This window comes from Porites lutea, chromosome 3 (genome assembly GCF_958299795.1).
Source record: "Porites lutea chromosome 3, jaPorLute2.1, whole genome shotgun sequence".
NCBI lineage: Eukaryota > Metazoa > Cnidaria > Anthozoa > Scleractinia > Poritidae > Porites > Porites lutea.
This window is the reverse complement of record NC_133203.1, coordinates 40,981,765-41,005,533: the sequence shown is the minus strand read 5'-3', so window position 1 is coordinate 41,005,533 and position 23,769 is coordinate 40,981,765. Positions and strand designations below refer to the sequence as shown.

At 38.5% G+C, this 23,769-nt stretch overlaps 3 protein-coding genes and 1 long non-coding RNA gene across 4 annotated transcripts in view; 3 read left to right on the top strand and 1 right to left on the bottom strand.

Moving 5' to 3' along the window:
- Window positions 1-23,769, top strand: part of LOC140932302 (uncharacterized) — a 118,461-nt gene that overhangs the window by 81,706 nt on the left and 12,986 nt on the right. Inside the window, exons 5-8 of the mRNA XM_073381923.1 lie at window positions 19,621-19,668; window positions 21,705-21,803; window positions 22,237-22,335; window positions 22,860-22,958. Coding sequence (XP_073238024.1) covers window positions 19,621-19,668; window positions 21,705-21,803; window positions 22,237-22,335; window positions 22,860-22,958 — 345 coding nt within the window. The remainder of the gene's footprint in view (window positions 1-19,620; window positions 19,669-21,704; window positions 21,804-22,236; window positions 22,336-22,859; window positions 22,959-23,769) is intronic.
- Window positions 80-3,657, top strand: LOC140929747 (metaxin-2-like). Its single transcript, XM_073379461.1, has 3 exons — window positions 80-263; window positions 1,819-1,895; window positions 3,418-3,657. Exons 1-3 carry the CDS (start codon window positions 108-110, stop codon window positions 3,536-3,538), a joined length of 354 nt encoding a protein of 117 aa, XP_073235562.1. The 5' UTR covers window positions 80-107; the 3' UTR covers window positions 3,539-3,657.
- On the top strand, window positions 9,269-17,311 carry LOC140929996 (D-inositol 3-phosphate glycosyltransferase-like). Its single transcript, XM_073379662.1, has 5 exons — window positions 9,269-10,487; window positions 10,806-10,958; window positions 14,443-14,553; window positions 16,266-16,451; window positions 16,887-17,311. The coding sequence occupies exons 1-5, from the start codon at window positions 9,314-9,316 to the stop codon at window positions 17,309-17,311; spliced, it is 2,049 nt and encodes a 682-aa protein (XP_073235763.1). The 5' UTR covers window positions 9,269-9,313.
- On the bottom strand, window positions 13,298-15,868 carry LOC140931143 (uncharacterized). The gene is made up of 2 exons (XR_012164927.1): window positions 15,517-15,868; window positions 13,298-14,012 (listed from the first exon to the last, which is right to left on the bottom strand). It is a non-coding gene; the product is annotated as an uncharacterized lncRNA (long non-coding RNA).

Here is a 23,769-nt window from a genome sequence, read left to right as displayed (position 1 = left end):
CCTTAATTTTACAAATTTACTTTTTGTGATGTCACACTCCTCTTCTATTGTACTGACATCTCAATGAAGTGATTTTTCTTCTTCACCTTGTGCATGCCTGGCTTTACATGTTGTGGTGGAAGAAAAGTTGGGCAGTTAGAACAAGACAACAGTATGGCAGTCAGTTTGCTACTCCATTAAATGTTATCCTTAGCTACAGGAAACAGTGGCAGATCTGTAGGCACCTCAAGGCTATTGGCTGGCATCTCAAAACTGAAACTGAGGTAAGAATAATCATACACAGACTCTCGAATTGGTGATGTCTGGTAGGAAAGGACACAACGAGACCTCCCTTTATATGGAGATGTCCTAATATTGTAGACTGAGGTAGTCTAGGAATTGAATGGAGTTAAACATCTTTAGGATCAACAGAACTGCGCTTACAATTTATTAAAAAGGACTGAGGTTAAACTCAGCTCCCGGGCCCCACCCCCCTGAGATGACCTGAGGCTTTCTAATACAGTTATACAAACAGTCCTGCTGTATCGTTTGATGTGACTGTATTCTCAATAGTTCTCACTATGTTATTGCCTAGTCAAATGCCTTCTTCGTATTCGCTTTTAAAATTTGCTTACGTCATCAGTCAGTTACGCCATTCCTTAGTGGTGTACCCCGTCCTAAGAAAAATCTTGAATCCGCCCCAGCTACGTTAGGGTCAATCATAGACTACGAGTCGTCCCCCATTTTTCCTCAGGGATAGTAGAGTGAGCGAAACGTGAGCGCGCGTGAAAATCACCCCACGCAAGAAAAGGCGACACGCTGTGGGGAAAGAGAAAAATGTGATCACCACCGCGTGTCGCCTTTTCTCGCGTGGGGTGATTTTCACGCGCGCGCTCGCTCTACTATCCCTGTGGACAAATGGGGGACTACTCGTAGTTTAGGTCAATCATAGAGATATCATTTTATTGGAAGGAACGTAGAAAACACACATGAGAAAAGGACAGTCAGATGCAACAGCCAACTTATCGGTGTCTATATCTGTCATCAGTTTTTCTTTACACAAAGAGAATAACGCTTTTCTCAGTTCGAGCCTTGAAATGAAACGTTTTCTGAAATACGTGTGATTTTGCCCCCAAGTTTTCTCTTTTCTTCCTCAGTGCTCTCACAGTCCGCATTTGGCTTTCAGTTTAAAACGATCACCCTTTTTAAACTCCAGCTACGCGCCTGATAGGATACGATAACATCAGGATATCTCAAGTGATAAAAAGTATTAAAAGAAAAGTTAAAAAGAGTTTAATATTGTACAAAGCCTAACGTATATATTTACATGTATATCTAGCCGGTTTTTTGAAAACCAAGCTATTGAAATTTGCAGTCATTGGAGTGAAAATGCGTAAAAAGGCAGGTGTTTTGGGCTCGATAAGCTTTCAAATCACACTAACGAAGGAAAAAGAAAGAGCGGAAAAAGGAGGTGAAGAGAAAAGAGTAATGGATGCACTCTTAGTTTTTATAATGGCTACTTTGGCCGGGAAAAAAATGTTGGACGCAAAAGCTCCATATGGCGGTAACGGTGTCAATAATCCGGCTAGATATGTTAGAAGAAAAACAACAAAAATTAAAACGAGTTATTTTGGTGCATTGCAACATCGCGATTAGTTAATAAATAAGTCACATGTTCACTTTTGTCGCTAAATCTATTAAAGATTTGTTTCGTTAGTTCAAAAATGAAATGCATGCATTCCCATTTGTACAAATGTAGCAAACTGATATTCTATTTGGAAATGTTCTAACTGAAAACTGTTGCTCCAGACTGTAGAGTGCTTTGGTTAATTTTTACAGGTTCTTGAGGAGTTTCGACGGACATGTCAAGCTCTTTCTGAAAAGTTGGGAAACAATAGGTTCTTTATAAATGATAGGTAAGAATACAGCTGCTTTTCATCGAGCAATGGGAAACGATGAGAGTTGACAAAATTAGTTTTCCTGCTAACAATAGGGAACTTAAGGTGGCTGAACACAGTTTTGGCAATTTGTGATTATGTGTCATTTGCCAAATCATGGCAAGAGAAAGGTTGCTGCTCACAAGCTGAAACTTGGCTAGTGAAAAATGTAGTGATGAAAGATTTTGATGAACAGGTAAAAATTGACGTTTTCGTAGTTTCCATGGCAACATAAACGATTGAATACAACCTTAAAATTTCACTTTTTCTCAGTTTACACAAAATTCGCTCATTAGATTTTCCTATAAACTTGCACACAGCTTACTATAATTAATCATTCCCATTTGAAACTTATTTGAACAAATTTTTACAGACGAGTTTTAGATAATCAATAATTTAATTGTACTGTAATTATTAAATGTGTCCCAAAATTCGTCTGTTCAACTTCCATTTTAAAGTTCTCATTACTTAAATTACGATGAAAGGAAAAATTCTGCCAAATATTACAAAATTCTAATGAGTAGATTTTGAGAAATCGTCTTCTGTGTTCCATTGCTTTTTCGCCGCCATGTTTGTCTGTCTAATTTAAAATACGCGCCGTCACGCAAGTTACCGCTGACCGTCCGCAAAACTGTGTTCAGCCACCTTAAGAACCACGACGACGACCGTCAACAGACGTCGTCGTCGTGAACTTCGTCGTGGTTCTTAAGTTCCCTAATATCAATTGACCACTCCAGAAAATACCATAACATACCACAGTGCTCTTTGTTTGTAACCCCAAAATTCTGCATATGCCTTGTCTTCAGTTTCTCTTGGGAGTTAAAATGGCCCCAAGAGAAACTGAAAACAATGCTTGTGCAAAATTTTGGGGTGACAAACAAAGAGCATTATGGTATGTTATAATATTTTCTGGAGTCGTAAATACAAAATTAAGAGAAAAGGGTATGAGAATTTAAAAAAAATGATCACCTCGAGAAATATAAAATTCTTTGATTTTTCAACAAATTCTCTTGACTAATTCTTTAAGAAAATCTATCAATAGTAGTAGTCTGGAGAATTTGTATGTGGATATTGGGGCTTAAAGGGTTATATAACAGAGCGTTGCCATAAGAATTTCAAACAGACAGACGTTATCAACAGCTTAGAAACCACCCATTTGTATTGCAGAACCTGGATCTATTTTTTTAAATAATTATAAGTAACTCCCTTTCTAGCAGAGACTTAAGAACAGAAAATTAATGGTTTTTATTGATTTTTCTCTCTTTTATATCTCCTTCAGCAGATCCCTTATCATATTCTCCACTTATCACACATCTAAGACAATGTCTTAGATGATGATTTAATTTTTTCGTGTCTAATTTTGATTGGAAATTTTGTAGGAGAAATCGTATACTGTTCAAACAGTACATTGCCTATCTCGACCAATTACCCAAACACTCCTCTTTAAGTGCACCTGTTTATAGACGTTTGATTCTATTTTTTCTTTCTTTAATCATTGTAGACCAACAGAGCTGGATGCATTAGTGTTCGGCCATCTTCATTCAATGTTGACCAGATATCTTCCAGATGATTCCCTCGCCTCTGTTGTCAGGGCGCACAAAACCTTAAAAACTTTGTCATGAGAATATTGAGGGAATTCTTTCAGTGAATAAGCTATAATCTGCCATTTGATTGGTCCACCAACATTTCTTGATAGACAAGGAAGCGCGCGGCTTTTCCCCTTCAGATCAGTTTGGTCAGCCCGAGCATTTAATTGCAGAGGTGTATCGAAGCGTGGTTGCTGTTTAAGATTGCCAGCTTATGAACATGTTAAAGTGCCAATAAGTATTTTACTAATAAATTTAAACAAATGCGCCGATGGCTTTTTATTCTCAGTAGCTGTTCAAAGGGCATTCTCTTGCAACTCAAAGTCCCGGTTCTTGTCCCTTGGTAAATGCCAGTGAGGGCCAGAAAAAGTTTTAGGGCGCTTTCTCCTTGACAGAACTGTCGACTGGCCAGACCATTCCCGTCGCAATGAGAATCTCACTTTAAATAAAAACTATCCAGCCAGATCATTCAATTCCTAAATAGCATGCACGAAGAAGATGGTTTTCAGCAAAAACTCTTGGAAAAAGCCTATGTCATCGTCAAAATGATTGGTTCGGCAATGCTCCAGCCGGCCAGTTTTGATTTGGAAAGGGCCGTAAGTCATTTAAGAAGTTAGTCCTCTGGAGAGGCCATGTTCCATTTCCTTGGGGTTTTAGGAGCTGTCCGTTGGCGAGAGTGCCCATGAAGAGAGCTTCGACTGTAAATGTCTTCTTTAATGAAAACTATATATTCAAGTCATGAATAAAAGCAAACAAACCAGTAAAAAGAAGACAAAAAGGACATTTATGTCCAGAAATGCATACAATGGCGAAAAATCGCCAGCCTCTGGCGATTTGAATTGTCAAAAAGGATAGATCGTCCCCTCTTGATTAACTCTTTGAACGCTGCTCTTGGATTCTTAAAGATATGTTCTGAAAAGGATAAGAAACTACAGTAACTGCTTGTTTATGAGATGGTTGTTTTTGTTTATTGCGCGTATGCCTCTTTCAAAAAGGGTGCTTTAGCAACGACGAACGCCACGGCAACGAGGACGAAAAAATACAATTAGTTTAATCAGGGCAAAACAACAACTTTGCACGTGCAGCACACTTTTTTGCACATTTCGTAACCGTCACTGCATGATTATGACGTGAAAAAGCCTAAGGCCCGTTTCAAACGTCGTGCTACTGCCGTGCCGAACTCAACTGATCGAAATAAATTCGACTTTAGCACGGTAGTAGCGCGACGTTTGAAACCAAGTCGTGCTACTGCCGTGTAGCACGGCAAGGCCTGCCGTGCTACACGGCAGTAGCTCGACTTGGTTTCAAACGTCGTGCTATCGCCGTGCCGAACTCAATTCGTAAATTACAAATGTATTAGAATACATTTAACAGTTTGCTGAACCTTTTCTTTATTATTGTATTTTGTTTTGGGCAGCAGCCGTTCTATTCGACTGAATTAAATTCGACGTCTGAAATCAAGTCGTGCTAATGTCGTGCTGAAGTCGAGCTACAGTCGAGCCAGCTTAGCACGGCAGTAGCACGACGTTTGAAACAGGCCTAATTTCGCGGGTTTCGAGTTTTCTGGAAGACATAAACAAGCGAGGACGATTCTTTCTTTCTCTTTCTAAACTTGAGTGCGATTTTCAAGAAAGCAGCTCCTGGGAAATTCGCCTACATTTTACATTTTCAGCGAAATGGAAAAAACCCGACAAAGTTTGAAAAAACGCGAGTTCAAGTCACGTTTTCGCTGCCGTCGCGGATGAGCTGTGCCTCATAATTAACATCTGCACCCTTCCCCACCCCCCGAATCCTCTCTGTTACCCCTTTCGGACGGTCCCATGACGGGACGGGAGGCTTTCGGGACATGTTATGTAGCATACATCAAGTGTTGGGCTGTCAAACGATGGCGACATAGTCGGTATGATTGAGGCGGTGGTCACTCAAGTAGATCCATTGCAATTGTCTTTACATATTTAGAGAAGCAATTACCAGAAGAACATTGAAGAGCAAACGAAAGCTGAATTTGGAGCTGTAGATGGGTAAGGAAACTTGTGTTAACATCGCTCTTTCAGTTAGAGACATCTTCCATAGCTATGCGGCAAAATATGTTGCATGATCGGTTGGTTCTTCCAGCTATTATCACTTAAACAGCTGTAAAGTGCTGTTTACTTACAAAAAAGCCACCGAAAAAATGATTTCCATCAGAATTTTTTTTTAACTTTTATGAACTGTCGCATAAACCGAGCTACAGCTAGGTGTTACAGCGTGTGTTGAGAAAATCATACGATCGACTCACTTCCGGCTTCTTCAGCTGAACTATGGAGCGGTTTTACTCATGTCGCCAGCATCTATGCGAATTTATTGGAATTTACAAAACAAATGTTTTACATGAGAAAAGAGTTTAATTCCCACAGGGTTGGTCTTCTTGGCCGCCGTTTAGTTGTTTTGGAACACCAAAATGGCCGCCGTGTCGTCATGGTCAGGAATTCACAGGACGGTCTGTTACCACGGAAACAATCCTTGCGCATAATTTTTTTTCTTGCTCTCCGTAGAATATTCAACCCTAGGTACAATTGTACGTTTTAAAATAATAGGAATTTCATTTTGTTGGAATCATCATTTGGGGACATTTCATTCTTCATCAACACCCCACCCTCCAAGGATGAGGGATTTTTGAATAGGATAGCTCAGAATCGTCTTCAAAGAATCCGGCAAAATTGGACCCCTCAGACATTTAAATGTGCAGACAAAAAATTCATCCTTCAAATTTCATTTTTCAAAGGACATATTCAAACAAAAACAAAGATTGAGCATTCAGATTCCAGCCTTCTGTACTGGTGGGGAGGGGGGGGGGGGGGGGGGGGGGCAGAAAAATAATAAATAAACCCTTGAAAATAAAGAGGACTTGAAAGCTGCAGCTCTTCTGTTAAACATCTCAAACTACAGAAAAAACGGCTCCGTTTTTTTTTCCCAGCAACAGAATAAATATAGGTTAAGTAATCGCACCATGAAGTGACTCAGGGGCACCCAACATCAATTTTTGGAAAATATCTATTTGGAAGATGATTTGAGATCTAGAATTTTTAGAACATTTGTTGTAAAATTTACCGTTTGCCTGCCTCTCCTAGGATTTTCGAACATCTAAAAAATGGTATGATTGCCCATTTTTAACGGATTTTTACCCTAAAAATATCACCTAGAATTTTCGGGAGCCTTTTTTCTGGCTGAAATTCTCGAGAAGGTAAGTGTTGATCCCTATTAATTTCGGGTCACTAGACTTTCAACTAGGAAATCTGAACAGGTGGGAAATTTTTAGGGGATACAAATATGCCTATATCTACTGTTTAATATTAAAATACATTCAACAATGCTATGTTGAAGTGGTTTTGAACTATATTCTCGTTGGGTGCCCCTGGTGACTGCTCAGGCAGGCATCTGGAGTTTTTTTACATACTGTAAGCAACAGTTTGGTAGTCTTTGTCCTTACATTTAGCTTGTGAAGTGTGAACTGGGGTGTAGGGCAAAGGGAAAGCTAGAATGCAAAAGTAAACAGCAATGCGAAAGGGAAGTAAGACAGCCTGTTGGCTTGTAATCCTGCCAAGGTTTTTATCTTAAGCTACAATCGGTGGCATGCAGACATTGTCCTCGAATGAGGTAACTTCAGAGAAGAAAACAATACATTGTCGTCAAATGAGGTAACTTCAAGGAACAAAACAATACACATCCCTCCCCCCATCCCCTTCATTCAAGGTTGGGCTGTTTTTTTTTTTCCTTGAACAGTGGCACAATATTATAGTATGTAGGGGATGGGGGAAAGTTTTATTTTACCTTTTTTAAATTGGCAAAACATAAAAGAGGCCCTTTAGGGCAAATTGTCCCAAATAATTTTGTCGCTGATTGTGTATGCCTTGGGAATAACATAACATACACGTATGTGACCATAATCACTAGTAAGCTTGGCCTGCCATGAAATTTCCTGCTTTTGAGAAATGGAGTTTTTCTGTTGTGTTTGCAAAACGTCCTGTCATATCTTGGTTTCTCATATTTTATATTTTTGTTATAACCTAAGGACTACAAGGATCTCTTTTTGTCTTGGGTAGAAAAATGTTTTTCTGATTGTTTAAAAAATAAATAGACAAGGACCTCTTGTTTCTTTGTTTGCTTTCTTTCAAGAATATATGTAACAAGTTACAACATAGGTGACCACACTAAGGTATCAGAATTTTAAACAGCAATAAAATGTAAAAACAAAAATCGTGCATTTTCTTAAAATTGCATTTTAAAAAGGACACAACAGATTTGAGAGTATTTTTAGCAATAATTTCAGCTGGCTGTGTTTTATATATCAAGACAGTGTGGTCAACTGTCCCGTTGGTATCAAGACTTAAATGTGTACCCGTCTATGTTATAAAATAGGGTGACCCACCCCCTAAGAGTAGCTGAAAATTGCACGACCCACCCCTTGCACAAGACGCAAAACCTCATGACCCCCCCCCCCCTATACTTTTTGACCAGTCCCTAAGAGATATTTTAAACTAGCATCATGAAATTATACGTTGTTTCCAGAAAAAATATTGGCGAACCTTCACGTTCTTTTAAAGGCTTCCAGGTGAAAAAGACACCCATTTCAAGTCGTTAAGTAGTCAAATTGTATACCCTGGCGGTTTAGCTACACACCCCCTCCCCCTCGCGTTATTTAGTAATACACTGTTTCAGGCGTTCAGATAGTAGAGAGGGATGTGAAGTGGAGACTGGATGAAAAAAAAAAATCTGAGGAAGAGAGGAAATCCTTCCCTCCCTTACCCACGATCTGAACACTTAAAAACAGACAAGCATCTCGTATGTTGATGTTTTTTTTAATGCTAGATTCCTAAGGGAAAAAACACATACACACACGTTCACCTGAGTTTCAGGCCTTACTAAGAGATAAGGGGCAATAGGCCACTTGCACTAAGAGTTCACGTGACCAATGTTTCCTTTAAACACTGAGTTAGAATCTTGCTGATGCCAAAAATTGACAGAGCACATAAAAATTATCTTACACCCGAACTTTGAGAGGAAACGTATTTAAGGGAGATATTTTGTGGCACTTTGGTTTTTCAACAAAGTAGTATGATTTCTATTGGCCGCCATGTTGGAGGGCATACTCTTGCCCTCCAACATGACGGCCAAAACTACTTTTTGCTTATATCTTGTTAAACGTTTGATAGTTACGCACAGATGTCCTGTAAACGTTACCACATCATCTTTTCAACATTTTCCTTGAAGTTTAAGTGCAAACTTTGTGTTCAGAAACAGGTAATTCATAATTTTAAAAATCACATTTTGGTCACGTGACCAGCTACGAACTTATTCATTTTAAGAAAATGGTGCGAGTTTGAAAAACCAAATAACTATTATTTTATTTAAGATATGACCCACTAATCGGTTTTCGTAGGCAAAATCATATAACTTTAATTTCATAAAACGATGTCACATGACCTCTTAGTGCAAATGGCCTATTAAGGCGAAGCAGGGAGAGGATCAAACAGGGGCAAAGGCCTGATCTTCTTGTCGTTACCACCTCTCCCTCCCTCTAGAAATGCCCAGGCTAATGGAAAGCACCAACGGTTATGAAATGCATTCTGGTCGCGATCACCACGTTTGTAAGGTTCTGGAAGGTTGTTTAGACTGAGAAAAGGCAACAGGTACTACCCAGTGCAACATTTTACTTGAGGGCATCTATTCCACAGAAGTGGTTGTAATTAATTCTCTATTTTTAATTTCACTTTAGATGTTGGACGACTTGATGATTGGGCCTGACATCTACTTTACAGAAAGCTCCAACGCATGATGACCGAGTGCATGGATCAAGATCGCAAAGTGAAAGTCACTATTTTGGCATCTGAGTGGGGATCTAGTAATGGTGGACTTTCGACCATTAACAGAGAATTAGCCATTCAGTTAGCCAAATGTCCTAAAGTGGAAATCACTTTCTTTTTACCAAAATGCAGTCAAGAAGACAGAAAGATAGCTCTGGAACAAAAAGTAAAGATCGTGGAGGCAACACCACTGCCTGGCTTTGAACAACTGGATTGGCTTTGTTTTCCTCCAGAAGATTTGCAAATCGACATTATCGTAGGTCATGGAGTTAAACTCGGTAAACAAGCTCAAGTCATTAGGAACTTTAAAAATTGCAAGTGGGTTCAAGTGATACACACAGACCCAGAGGAACTTGGAATGTTTAAAAACTATTCCAACCCAACTTCAAAGGGCGAAGAAAAGCACAAGACCGAAGTAGAACTGTGTAAAATGGCGGATCGTGTTGTAGGAGTTGGACCCAAGTTGAGCGAGGCCTTTCGCTCATACCTTTGTGGCTGTAATAAAGATGGCAATGTCTTTGACTTCACTCCTGGAGTATTTGAAGAGTTTAAGGCTGTGATGCAGGCTCCTAACCAAAGGCAACAACGCAGTGTCTTGGTATTTGGTAGTGGAGACGTAGAAGAGTTCGAATTAAAGGGATTTGACATCGCTGGGAAAGCAATTGCTGCATTACAAGATACTCGTCTTGTGTTTGTTGGAGCACCGGATGGAAAATACGAAGAAGTGAAAAATCGTTTTATCAGATGTGGTGTTCCTACTAATCGCTTGAGAGTAAGAGGATTTGTTGAAGACCGAGAAAGCTTAAGGTGCTTGTTCAAAGAAGTGGATCTTGTAGTTATGCCTTCGAGAACAGAGGGCTTTGGGCTAACAGGACTCGAGGCAATGTCAGCTGGTCTCCCTGTTCTTGTCAGTCGCAACTCTGGTTTTGGAGAAGCACTGAATAGTGCAGCTTTTGGTTCATCATTCGTGATTGACTCAGAGGACCCAGCAGTCTGGACCGTAGCCATTCAGAAGTTGTGGTCCAAGGACGGAAAATGTCGACTTGAGGAAGCGGTGACCTTGCGTGATTCCTATGGCAGGAAATACAACTGGGCCAAACAGACAAAAGAGTTAGTTGACAAGATGATCAGCCTAGCTCACGGTAGGAAAGTCAATTTTCTTTTCTTCAGTGGGACATCATCAGCAAACAATAGAAAGAAAAATAAATACAAACATGAAGAAAGTTGTTTACAATTTTTGTTTACAATTTACAATTTTCTTGACCATGAAAAATGCTCGCAAATACGTTTTTGTACCTCATGCTAATATCAGGAAAGTAAAGTTTGTAATTTATTTAGGTACATCGTTTTCAGCTGAATTGTCTATAGATTGCGGTCGTCATAACCTTTGGTCATAGGCTTTATTTGCAGCACTTCATTTTTATGGTAACAGCCTGTTTTCGTCCATTTTGTTTCAACAGAAGATTCTTTAAAGGCCCAGAGCTCCTTAGAAACAAAGCGCAAAGCTATTCAGAGGACGGAAAGCGTAACAGCGGACCATGAAGGTATTGTGGCAGACTTTATAATTGATGAAGTGGTGGGTGATGTTCGTTCACCTCTTGTTAAATATAACGGTACACGGTGCTCCTCCTAATTTTAATTCGAGCCATCTAGGAAGTATAATTGAAACATATTCACTATATCAATCTTCGGATACATACATATGTAAATGATTGTTAGCTACGCTACCTGGTTGCTTAAAAGTTTCAATGTTTTTCACCTGTATTTAAACTAACGTAGGCGAAATTGTGAAATTCCACAATGAAAATTTTCCTACCTCTTGGCAGACCTTTGATGACAAATTCCAAACCCCGGGAACTCAAAACCCGATAAATGCTTAACCATGTCCACTCAACGAGAATATAGTTCAAAACCACAAAACATAGCATTGTTAAACGTATTTTAGTATTTAAACGGTAGATATATAGTCATATTTTTATCCCCTAAATTTTTTCATCTGTTCGGATTTCCTAGCTGAAAGTTTAGTGATCCGAAAATTATAGGGATCAACGCTTACCTTCTCGAAAATTTCAGCCAGAATAAAGGCTCCCGAAAATTCTAGGTGACCTTTTTAGGGTGAAAATTCGTTAAAAATGGGCAATTATACCATTTTTAGATGTTCAAAAATCCTAGGAGAGGCAGACAAGCAATAGATTTTACAACGAATGTTCTGAAAATTCTAGATCTCAAATCGCCTTCTGAACAGATATTTTCCGAAAATTGACGTTGGGTGCCCCCGTTCAATGAAATCATTTTTAACTCGTGGGGACACGAGAGCGTACCACGAGTTATTGCAGCAGGGACTAGGATATGCAAATTAGTCACTCGCTCACTCGTAGTAGACGGACATCGGGTCGAGGTTAATCTGAATTCGAGAGTGCGAAGATCTATCGTTTCCGAAGAAGCACACGCTCCCCGAAGTTCGGTGTGATCAAATTCTTATGAGAACGTGCATTGTTCGCTGCTCAGACTCAGTGTTTTCTTTGTCGCAAATTTTTTACGTCACCGTTAGAGGTCTTGCCAAATTGCCGGAGGAGTCTTTCAGATGAGTACGATGGTTAGCTTCGAGATTTGTATTGACGAGAAGATGAGCATTTTCTCTTCGACTTCTCAAGATATTAAACGGGGAATACACGGTATACAAATTCCAGCTTGCTGGAAAGTGATCTGAAAGTGAGAAAATATCATGTCATGCTATTCGTAAGAACCTGTATTAGCCAAAAATGGATGTGATTTTGACCATTACTGATTAGCTTCAAAGTAACAGCGGAAATCGACATAAGAAAACATATGTTTTGCATCGTTCTTCGCAGACGAAGTGTATCGGCTTTGTAAAGCATACAATGTATGTTCTTTCATTCATGTTGCCATGAAATGCGTTCTGTTTTTGTTGTTGTTGTTGTTTTTTTTTAACTGTTAGTAGCGCCGTTTTACGCGGCTCGATCATCTTTAACGGCGTTTGCCGGTGGATTTTCCGTGGAAAAGGCATTAAATAAAAAACTTCTCGAAAAGATGACGTATTCAGCCTTAGTGGTGTAGTGGTTGGGAACAGCAAGTGGTAACGTTGCGAGTATGCGCGAGCCGCTGGACGGAAGTTTGTGGTGGTATTGGATCGCAGCGAATGTAGCAAAGAAAAATGGCGCCTCTTTTAAAAATTACCATCGTCTTGGTCATCTGTTCTATCTTTGTGGAGAGCAGATAAGACAAAGTCTTCTTTGTAATATGCGAGATTGGTCTCAAGGCTAATAAGTCGCAGATCATTCACAATTTTGCGCGGTTTGTGGTCCATGAGTGATTATTGTTTCGTGTTTTGGCTTGCGCGCGGACACGTCGATGGAGTTCTGTGTAACAGCTGCAAAACTCCTCTTTTAAACACTGGATAATTGGGAAAAAATCTCTTCATGTAAGTTGTGACCGAGTACAAAACGTCCGACGCTTACGATTTGAATAAAACGCTGTGAAAAAAATTCTAAATGCTTGTCTGTTTATATAGTCATAACTGCAGTTCTTGCGACAATCCCCTTGCAATAATACGATTTCACGTCAGTTATGGTTCAGGAACGCCCTGTTTTTCAGAGATGTGCAACCTTAGTGCAGTGATTCTGCCAGTGATTACTTTTCAGAGATACCCCATCCTAACCACCAGTGGCCAAAGCAGGTGCAGTGCCCTAATTCTGCGACTGATAAAATTTCAAAGATATCCCACCCAGGGCTATGAAATTGTATGTTTCCTTTTTTGACTAGATGAAGACTCAAACTCAAGAAATGACATCTATTAAATCTATGTGACGCCTTAACTTATACAGGGGTGTAGGCAGAATTTTGTAATATGGAGGCTCTTGACTCCAACATGCCCCTTATACTTCTAAAATAAAGATTAGATGAGCCAAAAAAAAGAGTGTGGTACAAGATGTTTCATATTACAGATGTGTTTTATTAAGGTAACCCTAACCATGAAAAATCCTTCCCTTTACTCCCCACACTACTACATTGTAAATATGCACACAGCAGTGAAAATACTTAAAATAGTAAAGATCATAGTCATATCTAAAACTGCATTTTCTCTCTGAGACATTGAAGTGAATTTTCTGCTTCTGATACTTCCATGCTTGCACTCATTTTTGCTTTTAATAAATTTTGTTGTTGGTATTTTCTACTGCACATGTGTTAATTATTTAAGATATAACTAATAAGGCCTAGCTCCCTTGACTAGCCCATATCTGGGCTAAGATTAAAAAATTGAAAATGAGAGAAAATTAGCTCTAACTTTTCCTTTTCATTCAATTTCAACATGAGGAGACCTCAAGGATCTTAAAGCCTGATATTTATAAAGTCTGAGTTTATGGCAGCTTCAAGTGAGCCAATGTATGACTCATTAAAATTAAAGCTTGTCTGTGTGTCTTCTGGGGCACCAAGGCTATTTGATGCAGTTCAGGATGGAGTGACAGACCTTTCACATTCTGCAGACAGCATAGGGTAAAATAGAAAACGGATAGTCGCCATTTTGTACCAGCTCTGCTATGGCTTGAGTGAAAAGTGTGACTGGTTTAAATGTGACGATGCAGTCGTCCTCAACGACTATCACCTGAATCAACAAGGTTTAGTGCTGAGCATCTCATAGGGAGCTCCTGCAACAGGAAAAAGGCAAAATAAATTTTTCATAACTTGTCATCTGCGACACCAGGAGCATCAATGAGCTTGTTTCAGGGGCAATTTTACATAAATTGCAACTTGTGCAGCCTATGATATATGATTATATACACTACTACAGTGTATACACAGCCAAACCGACATTGGCAAGCCAAGTGCTCCTAAATTCATGTGCACAAACACTGAATATATGAGACCCAGAGTATCAAAAGATCTATTTCTATCAGAGAGTGAAAAGTTATCCCTATGGCATTTAGTTGTTGCCCACAACTAGCGATACCACTTTAAATATTTCAGGATTTCTAAAGTGTCATGGATACGAATTTATATTCAAGAAGGAAAGAAATCTTTTGGATAGAAAAGGAATAATAACATTTATGATTTTTGTAGCATACAAATACATTGTAGGTGATGAAGCTAATTCTTATGTGGATGCCAATGTAAGATATCAAATACAGGGATTTCATGTCCAGTGTTGTCTGTACTTCAAACAGGAATGGCAGTCCAGCAAGTGCAAAGGTGAACAAGGGCAAGAATTGTTTTGCACTTGAACTTGTGCTAGTGTCAAAGTGGGAGTAATATTAATGGTCATATGAAAATGCATTACATCACACTTATTAAATCACTCTTATAGTAGGGCAGGGAAAAGAATGCACATATGTGTATTTTCATATTTTATATTGATTTCAGTTATGTTTCAAGACATTATGTAAACATTTTAAGCATAACATTACAATTCTTTTAGGCGCCAGTTTTGTATGTATAAACAAATCATCATTGAATAATTATCAGAATAAAATCATCTTCCAAATGGTGAGGGTTCTTGTCAGTGAATCTGAGAGCTTACAGTGCATGATTATTAAAACGCAAATTCATCAGTGTTCCCCCCCTTGGATGCAAAATCAAACATTCAAGAATGAAAGAGTGTTCCGAAACAATGCTCTTACAAATAAGTTTTGTTGGGATATACTTTTACATGTTAACGAAAAATCTAAAAACAAGGTTGAAAAGGATAAGAAAAATTTGTCCATCTTTAACGAAGTTTTAGCAAATAATATTTCAAAATCCACCGCCTCGATCTCTTAATCTCTGAGAATAAGTAATCGCCATAGAGCACCAATGTAAACCAGAAAAGCAAATTTTCGAAAACGGAAGGAGACATCCGACTATGGCCTTACTTGTAAGAGCAGGAAATTTGCTTGTTGATTTCATGCCGCTAAATAGTATCAAAATACTCGAACTTCCCCCCTTTGAATTAACCATTAAAAGTGAAAAATACGGAGTGACCGAAAGAGAAGTTTCACCTGTTTAGTCGCTTGTGTGGGATATATTACTGGATCTCGCTGTACGGTCAGGGTCAAATACTACAAAAATACCAGGGTCACATAAATTACGTTGAATTCAGGCTGCTATAATTTTAACACATAACATTCGATGATGCTGCTCCACATTTCACAAAGTAAATCAAGGGGTATATCTTACCTAAATGTTAGGCAGCTCTGCAGATCGTGGACGATAACCCAGAAATCCGTGACCGCTTGAATGTCAACAAATCAACATATCACAACAAACGACCTCGTGAACGCTTTATCTGCTTCATCAGAGGAGCCAAATGGACGAAAATTAACCACCTAAATGGTCCCTCTCCCATACATGACACTTCATCATGGCTTAGCCAAAGTATCCAATCTATAAGACATGTCTGTTGTCGATTGGGTATGCAAAAAAATCTCCCTTGAAAGTGCTTCAGAACGGCTTTCGGCCATTACGATTTCCCGACAACAAGTGCTTCCCAGCAAGCTTGACGCATGCGCAAACGTTACCACTTGCTGTTGTGGTTGGGTAAAGTTGCAACGAGTTGAAGGTGCCGGGTTCAAGTCCTGCTCATTCCTTTCTTACTTCCTTGTTTTTTTCTATCTTTTTTTTTTATTTTCCCGTTTTGGTTTGTTTGGTCTTCAGTTTGCTTATTTGTTTTGTTGTTCTTCTTTGAATATATACCTAAATACATAACTCTTATTTAATAAAGTGCAATAAACAGCAAGAAAAGTATTGTGTTTCCAGGGGAAAGATAGTATATTTAATATATGGATAAACAATCTGAATTTCTATCATTTCCTACAATTTACTGTAAGAAAACCGGAATTGATAACCATTTGATTATTTTCTAAACAACGTTCCCAAGAGTTGACGATAGTCTTTCTTTCATTTCTAACCATGGCTTGTTTTCGCAGATAACAGCAAGCGAAGAACAAGCTTCCCTGTTGACGAGCAGCTTGTTTCGGAAACGTCCTTTGGTAGTAATCGTGAAAAGAATGCTGATGCTGCATCAGGAAATCAAACTAAAACATCCACAGTTAAAGTCTCTCGGTCAAACAACAGCCGCAAGCGTAAAAAGTCAAAATCCTCTTGTGATTCAGGTAAACAACAGCATGATTTGTTTTCCTTGCTATTGCCTACTAGCAGATCTTAAGGGCAGAGCAATTGATAAATTACTCGAAGGTGCTTTTTTCTACAGACGGTTTTACCGTTACATTATAGTAGTGTAATTCATTGTCCACTTAAATTATCCACTCACATTGAGAACGAGAATGCCTCAAATCTGGTAGCCTCAGCTGAACAACCGACTTTTCAGTACTGTGACACGTCATCAATTTCTGCGCTGTCTAGTTCCTTAGACGATATTTCGCGGAGAAACTTCTTATGGCCTCGCAAAATGTCGCCTGTTTTCTCGGGCTACAAATCTGGGACCAAGTTATTGACTCGTACAATGTAGATGAAACTACGTTTCTTACGATATTTGGGGTTTCCTTAATAAAGACATTCATTTCTCGGAGCGTTTTCTTTACTTTCAGAAATCATTACAAAGCATTTTTTTCAAGACCTAAATGATGAGCAGAGTAAAATAGTCCACGATACTCTTCAACGACAAATACAAATGTACTTCCAATATCGTACCATTTCAACCTCAGAAGGAGTGTCTGGCCTGATTGAATATATAAAGAAGACGCACAACCTGGCCTTGGAATCTGTGGGTATTGGATCTCTAGAAATAACGTTTCGGTGCACCTACCTGGAGAGCCTTGAAAGTTTGTGGAGTGACTATCAGTCTGGTCACTTAAATGACATTGCCGAAAGATACCTTGTGACTGATGACATAAAGAAGAAACTGAACTTGGAGAGTATCAGGTTGCAGACAACTATAGAAGAAGAAAACTACAGGATTTGCAAGAGGTGGATTTTAATGGAAAAATCATGTGAGTTTGGAAGTTCTTTGTAAGCAACTGAATGTCTGCATCGTAGGCTCAAACAATTGAAAGCTGAAATGAAATACAAAAAAAGTGATTAATACCATTTGCTCAAAACATTGACGGGTTATCTTTTCTGCTGCAGCCCTTATTACGTGGCTCTTTGTTTCTCACGAAACTTTCTCCTCACCACAGCAATCTTGGTGCATTATTGCAACGATGGTCAGCTTAATGACCTTGTGGTTACTTCCTAAAACAGTTTGCACTAACAACCAGATAAGTGATAATGCAAAAAAAAAAAATTGATGGACGTCCGATTAGCGTTCTTAACAGAAGTAAAAAAGTAATGTTTAGGTCAGTAAATTAACAGTGTATAAAGGTGCCTCGTTGTTAGAGTTTCACTGTTTACAAGCAGTGCAGTATTAAACTTAGCAGCCAGTGTACAGCCCCTTTCTCCTCGGAAAAATCGAGAAAGGGGCTTTCCTGTACACAGGCTATAAAATTTTTTACTGTGATTACTTTCGGGGACAGTGCATTCACAACAGATGAAATTAATGCATATTTATTAATTCCCTTTGTGTTAGCAGTCAGCAGTGACTTTTCTCTTTCAACTGAATCAGATCAAGAAGCTGCTATTGTTTCTGAGGTAGGCTGCTTTGTACTTGTAATTAAACATGAAACAGGTGAAGATCAAGATGAAAAAGAAATCGAGGGGCGCTTTTAGGCTGTATTGAGTAAGTCCCACTCTGCATTTTAATTACTGCCCAGCAAGTTCTGCAGAAAGAATAGCTTTTAATAGGCCATTTGCACGATGGCGTCATTTTACTACTACGACCAGAATTCTTTTCGTTTTTCTTTCATATTTAAATTTGGTAATCCCAGTGAGGTTTAAATAACAAAAGCCCTAATTTGCACAAGAAAGCAAAAGCCTGAAGGATCCTGGTCATAGTAGTAAAATGACGCCATCATGCAAATGGCCCATTCCTTGGAATTCAGTGTACGATGGATTTTATAATGAGAAGATTAAGTTTAAAGGTAAGTAGTCTTAAGGTGTTTCGATACAGTTTTTCAGAGGCCATACCGATATTTTTCAATCGCCTTAAAAGTGGATTTTTCCTGGTCCGATCGCTATAAAAGTTTCACCAGTAATTGGCTATGGATCGAAATTTGTGAAAATGCAGTTTTAAGTAAAATCGATATTACTATGACAACGATAAACAAAAAACTTTAATATTGATAAAAGCCGAATTTTGTGTTATCTAGACCAGCTACTGAAATTCAACGCTAGGAACTTAAAGTTTGGTGTTTAGCAAACAATCTCCGTAGGAAGTAAAAATTTCTGTATGTTTGAAGTGGACTAAAACGAATATATATTTCAAACCTTAAATTTTAAATAGCCGTGATAGATTATTTAATAAAAACCTTATAAAGGATTCAAATTATTCTTAAGTAGCGTCAGAATGCTGCTTAATATCATATTTTGATGCTAGGACATTTTGATGTATTTTCGTTGTTGCGATCTTGAAAACTAACCCGTTTTCTCACCACCTGTATAAGTGCAACTTCATTCACAATTTGGACTTTCAGGGCTCTTTTGTATATCTCTGAAACGACTCAACGACTTTTTTAAAATCTCTTCACATAATCTTCATAATGTATATAATAATGTCTCAAACTTTCATTAAGATTGATTCACTGCAACACCTTGAATTTTCAAGACAAACCTTTCCTACGAATCAGGCAAAAATCTGCGTTACAACATTCACTGTTTTGACGTTATGCTAATTTTTCCAAAATAATGCGCACTATACATACCTCCATTACTAGCACATTTTTGTTTGAATTTATCACATCTTTTGAAAGTAAAACATTGACAATACTCACACTGTACAGAATTTTTTACTTGTTACGAAGATTGTTTGCTAAACACCAAACTTTAAGTTCCTAGTGTTGGATTTTCAGTAGCTGGTCTAGATCACACAAAGTTCGGCTATTATCAATATCAATTTTTTTGTTTACTGTTGTCATAGTAATATCGATTTTACTTAAAACTACATTTTCACAAATTTCAATCCATAGCCAATTGCTGGTGAAAATTTTACAGGGATCGGACAAGGAAAAAACTACTTTTAAGGCGATTGAAAAAATCGGTATGGCCTCTCAAAAACCTGAATAGAAACACCTTAAGTTCTTAAAAACGGTTTTTTTATGTCACTCTTATGTGTAAAGTGTGTGAATACGCTAAGAAATGTTATGGCAGTCATAAATGAATCCTTCCTTTGCAAATACAAGTTCTACATAAAGAACTTTCAGTTTATACCCTCCTTGTTATTCGTCCTAGGACAAGAAGCAAGTCCTGACCCATATGGAGAGAGCTGAGAAGGCAAAAGTAAGTTCCGTGGTGTATTTAGCAATTATTGAATGAGGCTGAGTATTTACTTAGAGGTAACTAATGTAAATTCATTTTAACCTTGTATTGTTTTTCGGTTAGAACCTTACTATATATTTTTAAAGTTTTAATTGTAGTTGTATTTTGTAAGTAATGTTATTCTTATTTTTTATATAGTTTTATCCATTTGTAATCATTTTTACACGACCCCACAAGCTTTGAGCTTTAAATCATATCGTGATTAAATGAAGGATATGTATGTATGGATATGAAGAATTCTGCAAATCGAGGAGGGTGTTATCCACCGAGGCCGAAGACCAAATTAAGGCGGATAACACCCTCCCAGATCTGCAGAATTCTTCATATCCTACGAAGGCCGAATTCAATAATTGTTTTATTATTCACTCAAAGTAATTACAAGTTTAAAAACAAGCTAAAACGTGCTTACCTCGGTCGATGTTAAGTTCATATCGATAGCTCATCTTTATCGGCAGGTTTGGGAGATAAAGGTCTGTTCAGGTCTGCAAATATACTCCGAATAGCAGTTGTCGTCCGTCGAGGTGTCTTCTTGCTGTTCTTGCTATGATTTTAGACAATATTTCACCGTGAAACGAGTAAAATGTTTCGCCGACTCTTCAGCCATTTTGTTCTCACTATCAAACTAACTCAACCTCGTCCCCAGGTTTTCTCGGTTAACGGTTCAGTAATCTGCAACTTGCGCTGCACTTTTGACGTCATCGGTTCAACTTATATTCAAAATTCTTTCCAAATTTGGTCAACAGTATCTCTTTATGATGAATTATGCGTGTGCTTTTAGAAATATTTTAAATGAATAATAAAATAACATATTTTAGTGTGCTCTCGTTGTCCATTCACTGAAGGGAAAAGGAATGTGAAAACCTCAATACACAAAAGATTTAGAAGTTGCACATTATTAACGACTTACTTATAAATCAGAGCCTGGGTTTAGTTTTTTAGTATGACCCGCAACATTATTATCTAAAATACAGTGGGACGCCCGTAGGACTTTTTACAGTATTGTAAAGGTACAGATAGTTAAGTTATCGGAATGGATAGGAATTGACTAGTGAATGCTGGCTGCATGAGCCTGTTTAAAAGTCGGGATTAGAGGACTGGCCATTGTTGTTTTGTGTTTTTTTTAAAAATCTAAATTCGAGGTCACGCTTGAACTAGAAACACGAGTCCACGCTCAAGCCACGTGCTGTGCGGGCACGAATTTATAAACCTCGGCTTTGCAGAAATGTCGAACTTCTCCGCGTGGAAAGCCATTACTTTACGGTGATCGTTTTTGTCATTACAAGGCATAGGGACGATGAACGAGAACCATAAAAAACAGTACCTATTTTTCTCTAATTTAGGCGCGCAGAATGGCTTTTGTTCTCGGGACACTTACTTACAGTCGAGCTAGAATCATAGGTCTGTAATACTACAGGTGAAGCGTGAACTGGATCGCTTTCATTGGTTGAAGTCTGTGCAGTCTTTCCTTGAGATGATTTAGGCCCGGAAGAGGCGGTAATCAGCTATAACATAAATTTATGCAATCAATTAATGTAAGGAGCTGTTTATATGATACCGGAATGACTTTTATTCCGGAATAAGATTCGTTCCAGAATGAACATCGTACTGTGTTCACATGTTAAAATCGAAAGTCTCAGCCTATGGCGTTCAATTTCGCCATGTTTAGTCGCACTAGATAAGATATGCATGCGCCAACTCGCCCCAGACTACACGATTTGCGAGTTTCAATCCGGAACGAAGTGTGTTCTTAGTTTATAGGATTTCAGTTTACATCATACCCAAACGAAAGTTTCATTCGGATTGAAGACCGGACTGAACTCATTCGGGGATGACTTGTACCGGAACAAAATTTCTTCTCGGTATCATGTGAACAGATACAAAGAAAGATATGTAGATGGCATGAACTTGTTACGGAATGAAGTTATTCCGGTACCATGTAAACAGCCCCTAAGGTGTGTAGACTGATGGATCTTAATTCACCTTCTAAATAAAAACAGGCGTCAAGAAGCCCTCTACACAAGGCTGCTATCAGTGGACAATGCGAGACGGTCAAAATGCTTCTTGACAATGGTGAAGATGTGGATCAAAGAGATCAGGTTTTATTTTAGTGTTTTTGGTTATCAGGTAAAGAATTTAAAGGGTAATATGGACCTAAGCTGGTCTAAGCTGCTTTAGAATAAGCCCGTAATTGTAGGATTTTCTGTTCCCAACCCGACGCCTAGCTTTTCTTCGCTCGATATTGGAGTTAGCTGGGTCGAGTTCTTAGCAATTTTTCTTAAGGAAACTTCTCTTTAATTCTTCAACAATTGTTGCGTTTTGGGATGTAGGCTGTAAAGTTCAGTTTCAAAATTGATTTGTAAGAGAGGCGTTTATCTTTGGGTTGACCTTTGAAAGAATTTCAAGAATTCAAATAAAAAAGGGTGTAAGATAGTCTTAAGCTTACTGGGAAACTGAGTCCAACAATGTCCAATAATTTTGTTAGTTCCCTTTTATAACCTTCTTCACTTGCTCTGTTTATCTTTTCGTTAGTTTTCTCTGACACCTCTTCATCTTGCCTGTTGGTATGGACAGGAATCTGTTGTCAAACTGTTGTTAGAAAGGGGTGCGAACGTTAACGCTGAAGACAGAGTGAGTTCAGTCGATGGTTAAACATTTCTTACCTTGAATAAAGAGGCTTGTTTTTAATTAACCGTGGTTCTGTAAGGTACGAAAGTAAGATTTAGGATTCATTAATTCAAATTTAAGATCTCTTAAACCCATAACAATGTGAAATTTGCGTGTTATAAAAGCTTAGGTTTTTGTAACCTCGTGTTGCATCTCTAATTTTAGTCATATTCTTCTCTTTTAGTGCATGAAAATTATACAAAAAAAAAACTGAAAGAGTTGAAGCCCTAAAGTGCAAAATAACAACAACAAGATAATGAAATAAAATACAATTGAATTTGAAATTGGCGATTAATTTTGACAAGAGTGAAATACTTTTAATGGTAATCTGGTTTTACATAAGGAAACCTAACTCGCCTTCCTTTTAAAATATTAAATTGCCTTTGTTGTTTAATATAATGGCGCTCCTTTTAGGTGTTGCGTGTTTTAAGTTATAAATCAGTAATACAACCAGGATAACAAATTACAATTTGCACCACTTTTTCTAGTTTCAACGTACCCCTCTGCAAAAAGCGGAACGCCACAATCACTACTCCATAGTGCAGTTTCTCATGAACAGTGGTGCAAGGCCAAGTTACCAACAACCGGTAAGATATATACTTTAAGGGTGTGCCTGGCTCTCGGTGAATGAAAACGAGCTTTCCATTCAACTAAGATTCAACACCGCCGCCCGGTTAGCTCAGTGGGATAAGCGCTGGTCTGCTGAGTGGGAGGCCGTAGGTTCAAACCCTGGCCGGACCAAACACTCGGGTCTTTAAATAAGTGAGGAGAAAGTGCTGCTTTTGTAATAACATCTGCAAACGGTTTGACTTTCTAGTCTTCTCGGATAAGGACGATAAACCGCGGGCCCCGTATCACAAGCCCTTGCACATGTAATAAAAATCTGTGGGACGTTAAAGAACCCACACACTCTTCGTAAAGAGTAGGGCACGTAGTGCTCGGTGTAGCGGTCTATCTCACTTTCACACTCATGTATGGGGGCATTATTACTCATTCCTTCATTACTTGGAAACTGCACCTTAAGCAGTCTGGCAAAGTTCCCCAAGCCCTGAGGGGAGTGAATAACATGATATTTACATTTACACATTTACAACACGTAAAGTAAAATAATTAGGAATAGAAGCCATCAAGAGTTTGAAAATAGCAAAATGGCCAGAGAAATGACGCACTTGTAGAAATCATTCAGTGAATTTACTGTTTCTTAAATCATTATCATGAAAGTTATTCTTTTAGATTGGCAAGTAATAAGTGCCCTTTTTTTCGAGTTTTGTTTACTGGGTGAATAGTAATAAATTTAAAACTCTCGTGGCGAGAAAGGAGCACTAGCAGCAAGAAATCTGGACAAGTGAGCGCGCTCGAGGGTGTACATTGTTCCTTCTAGGACATTCAAGGAGCCAT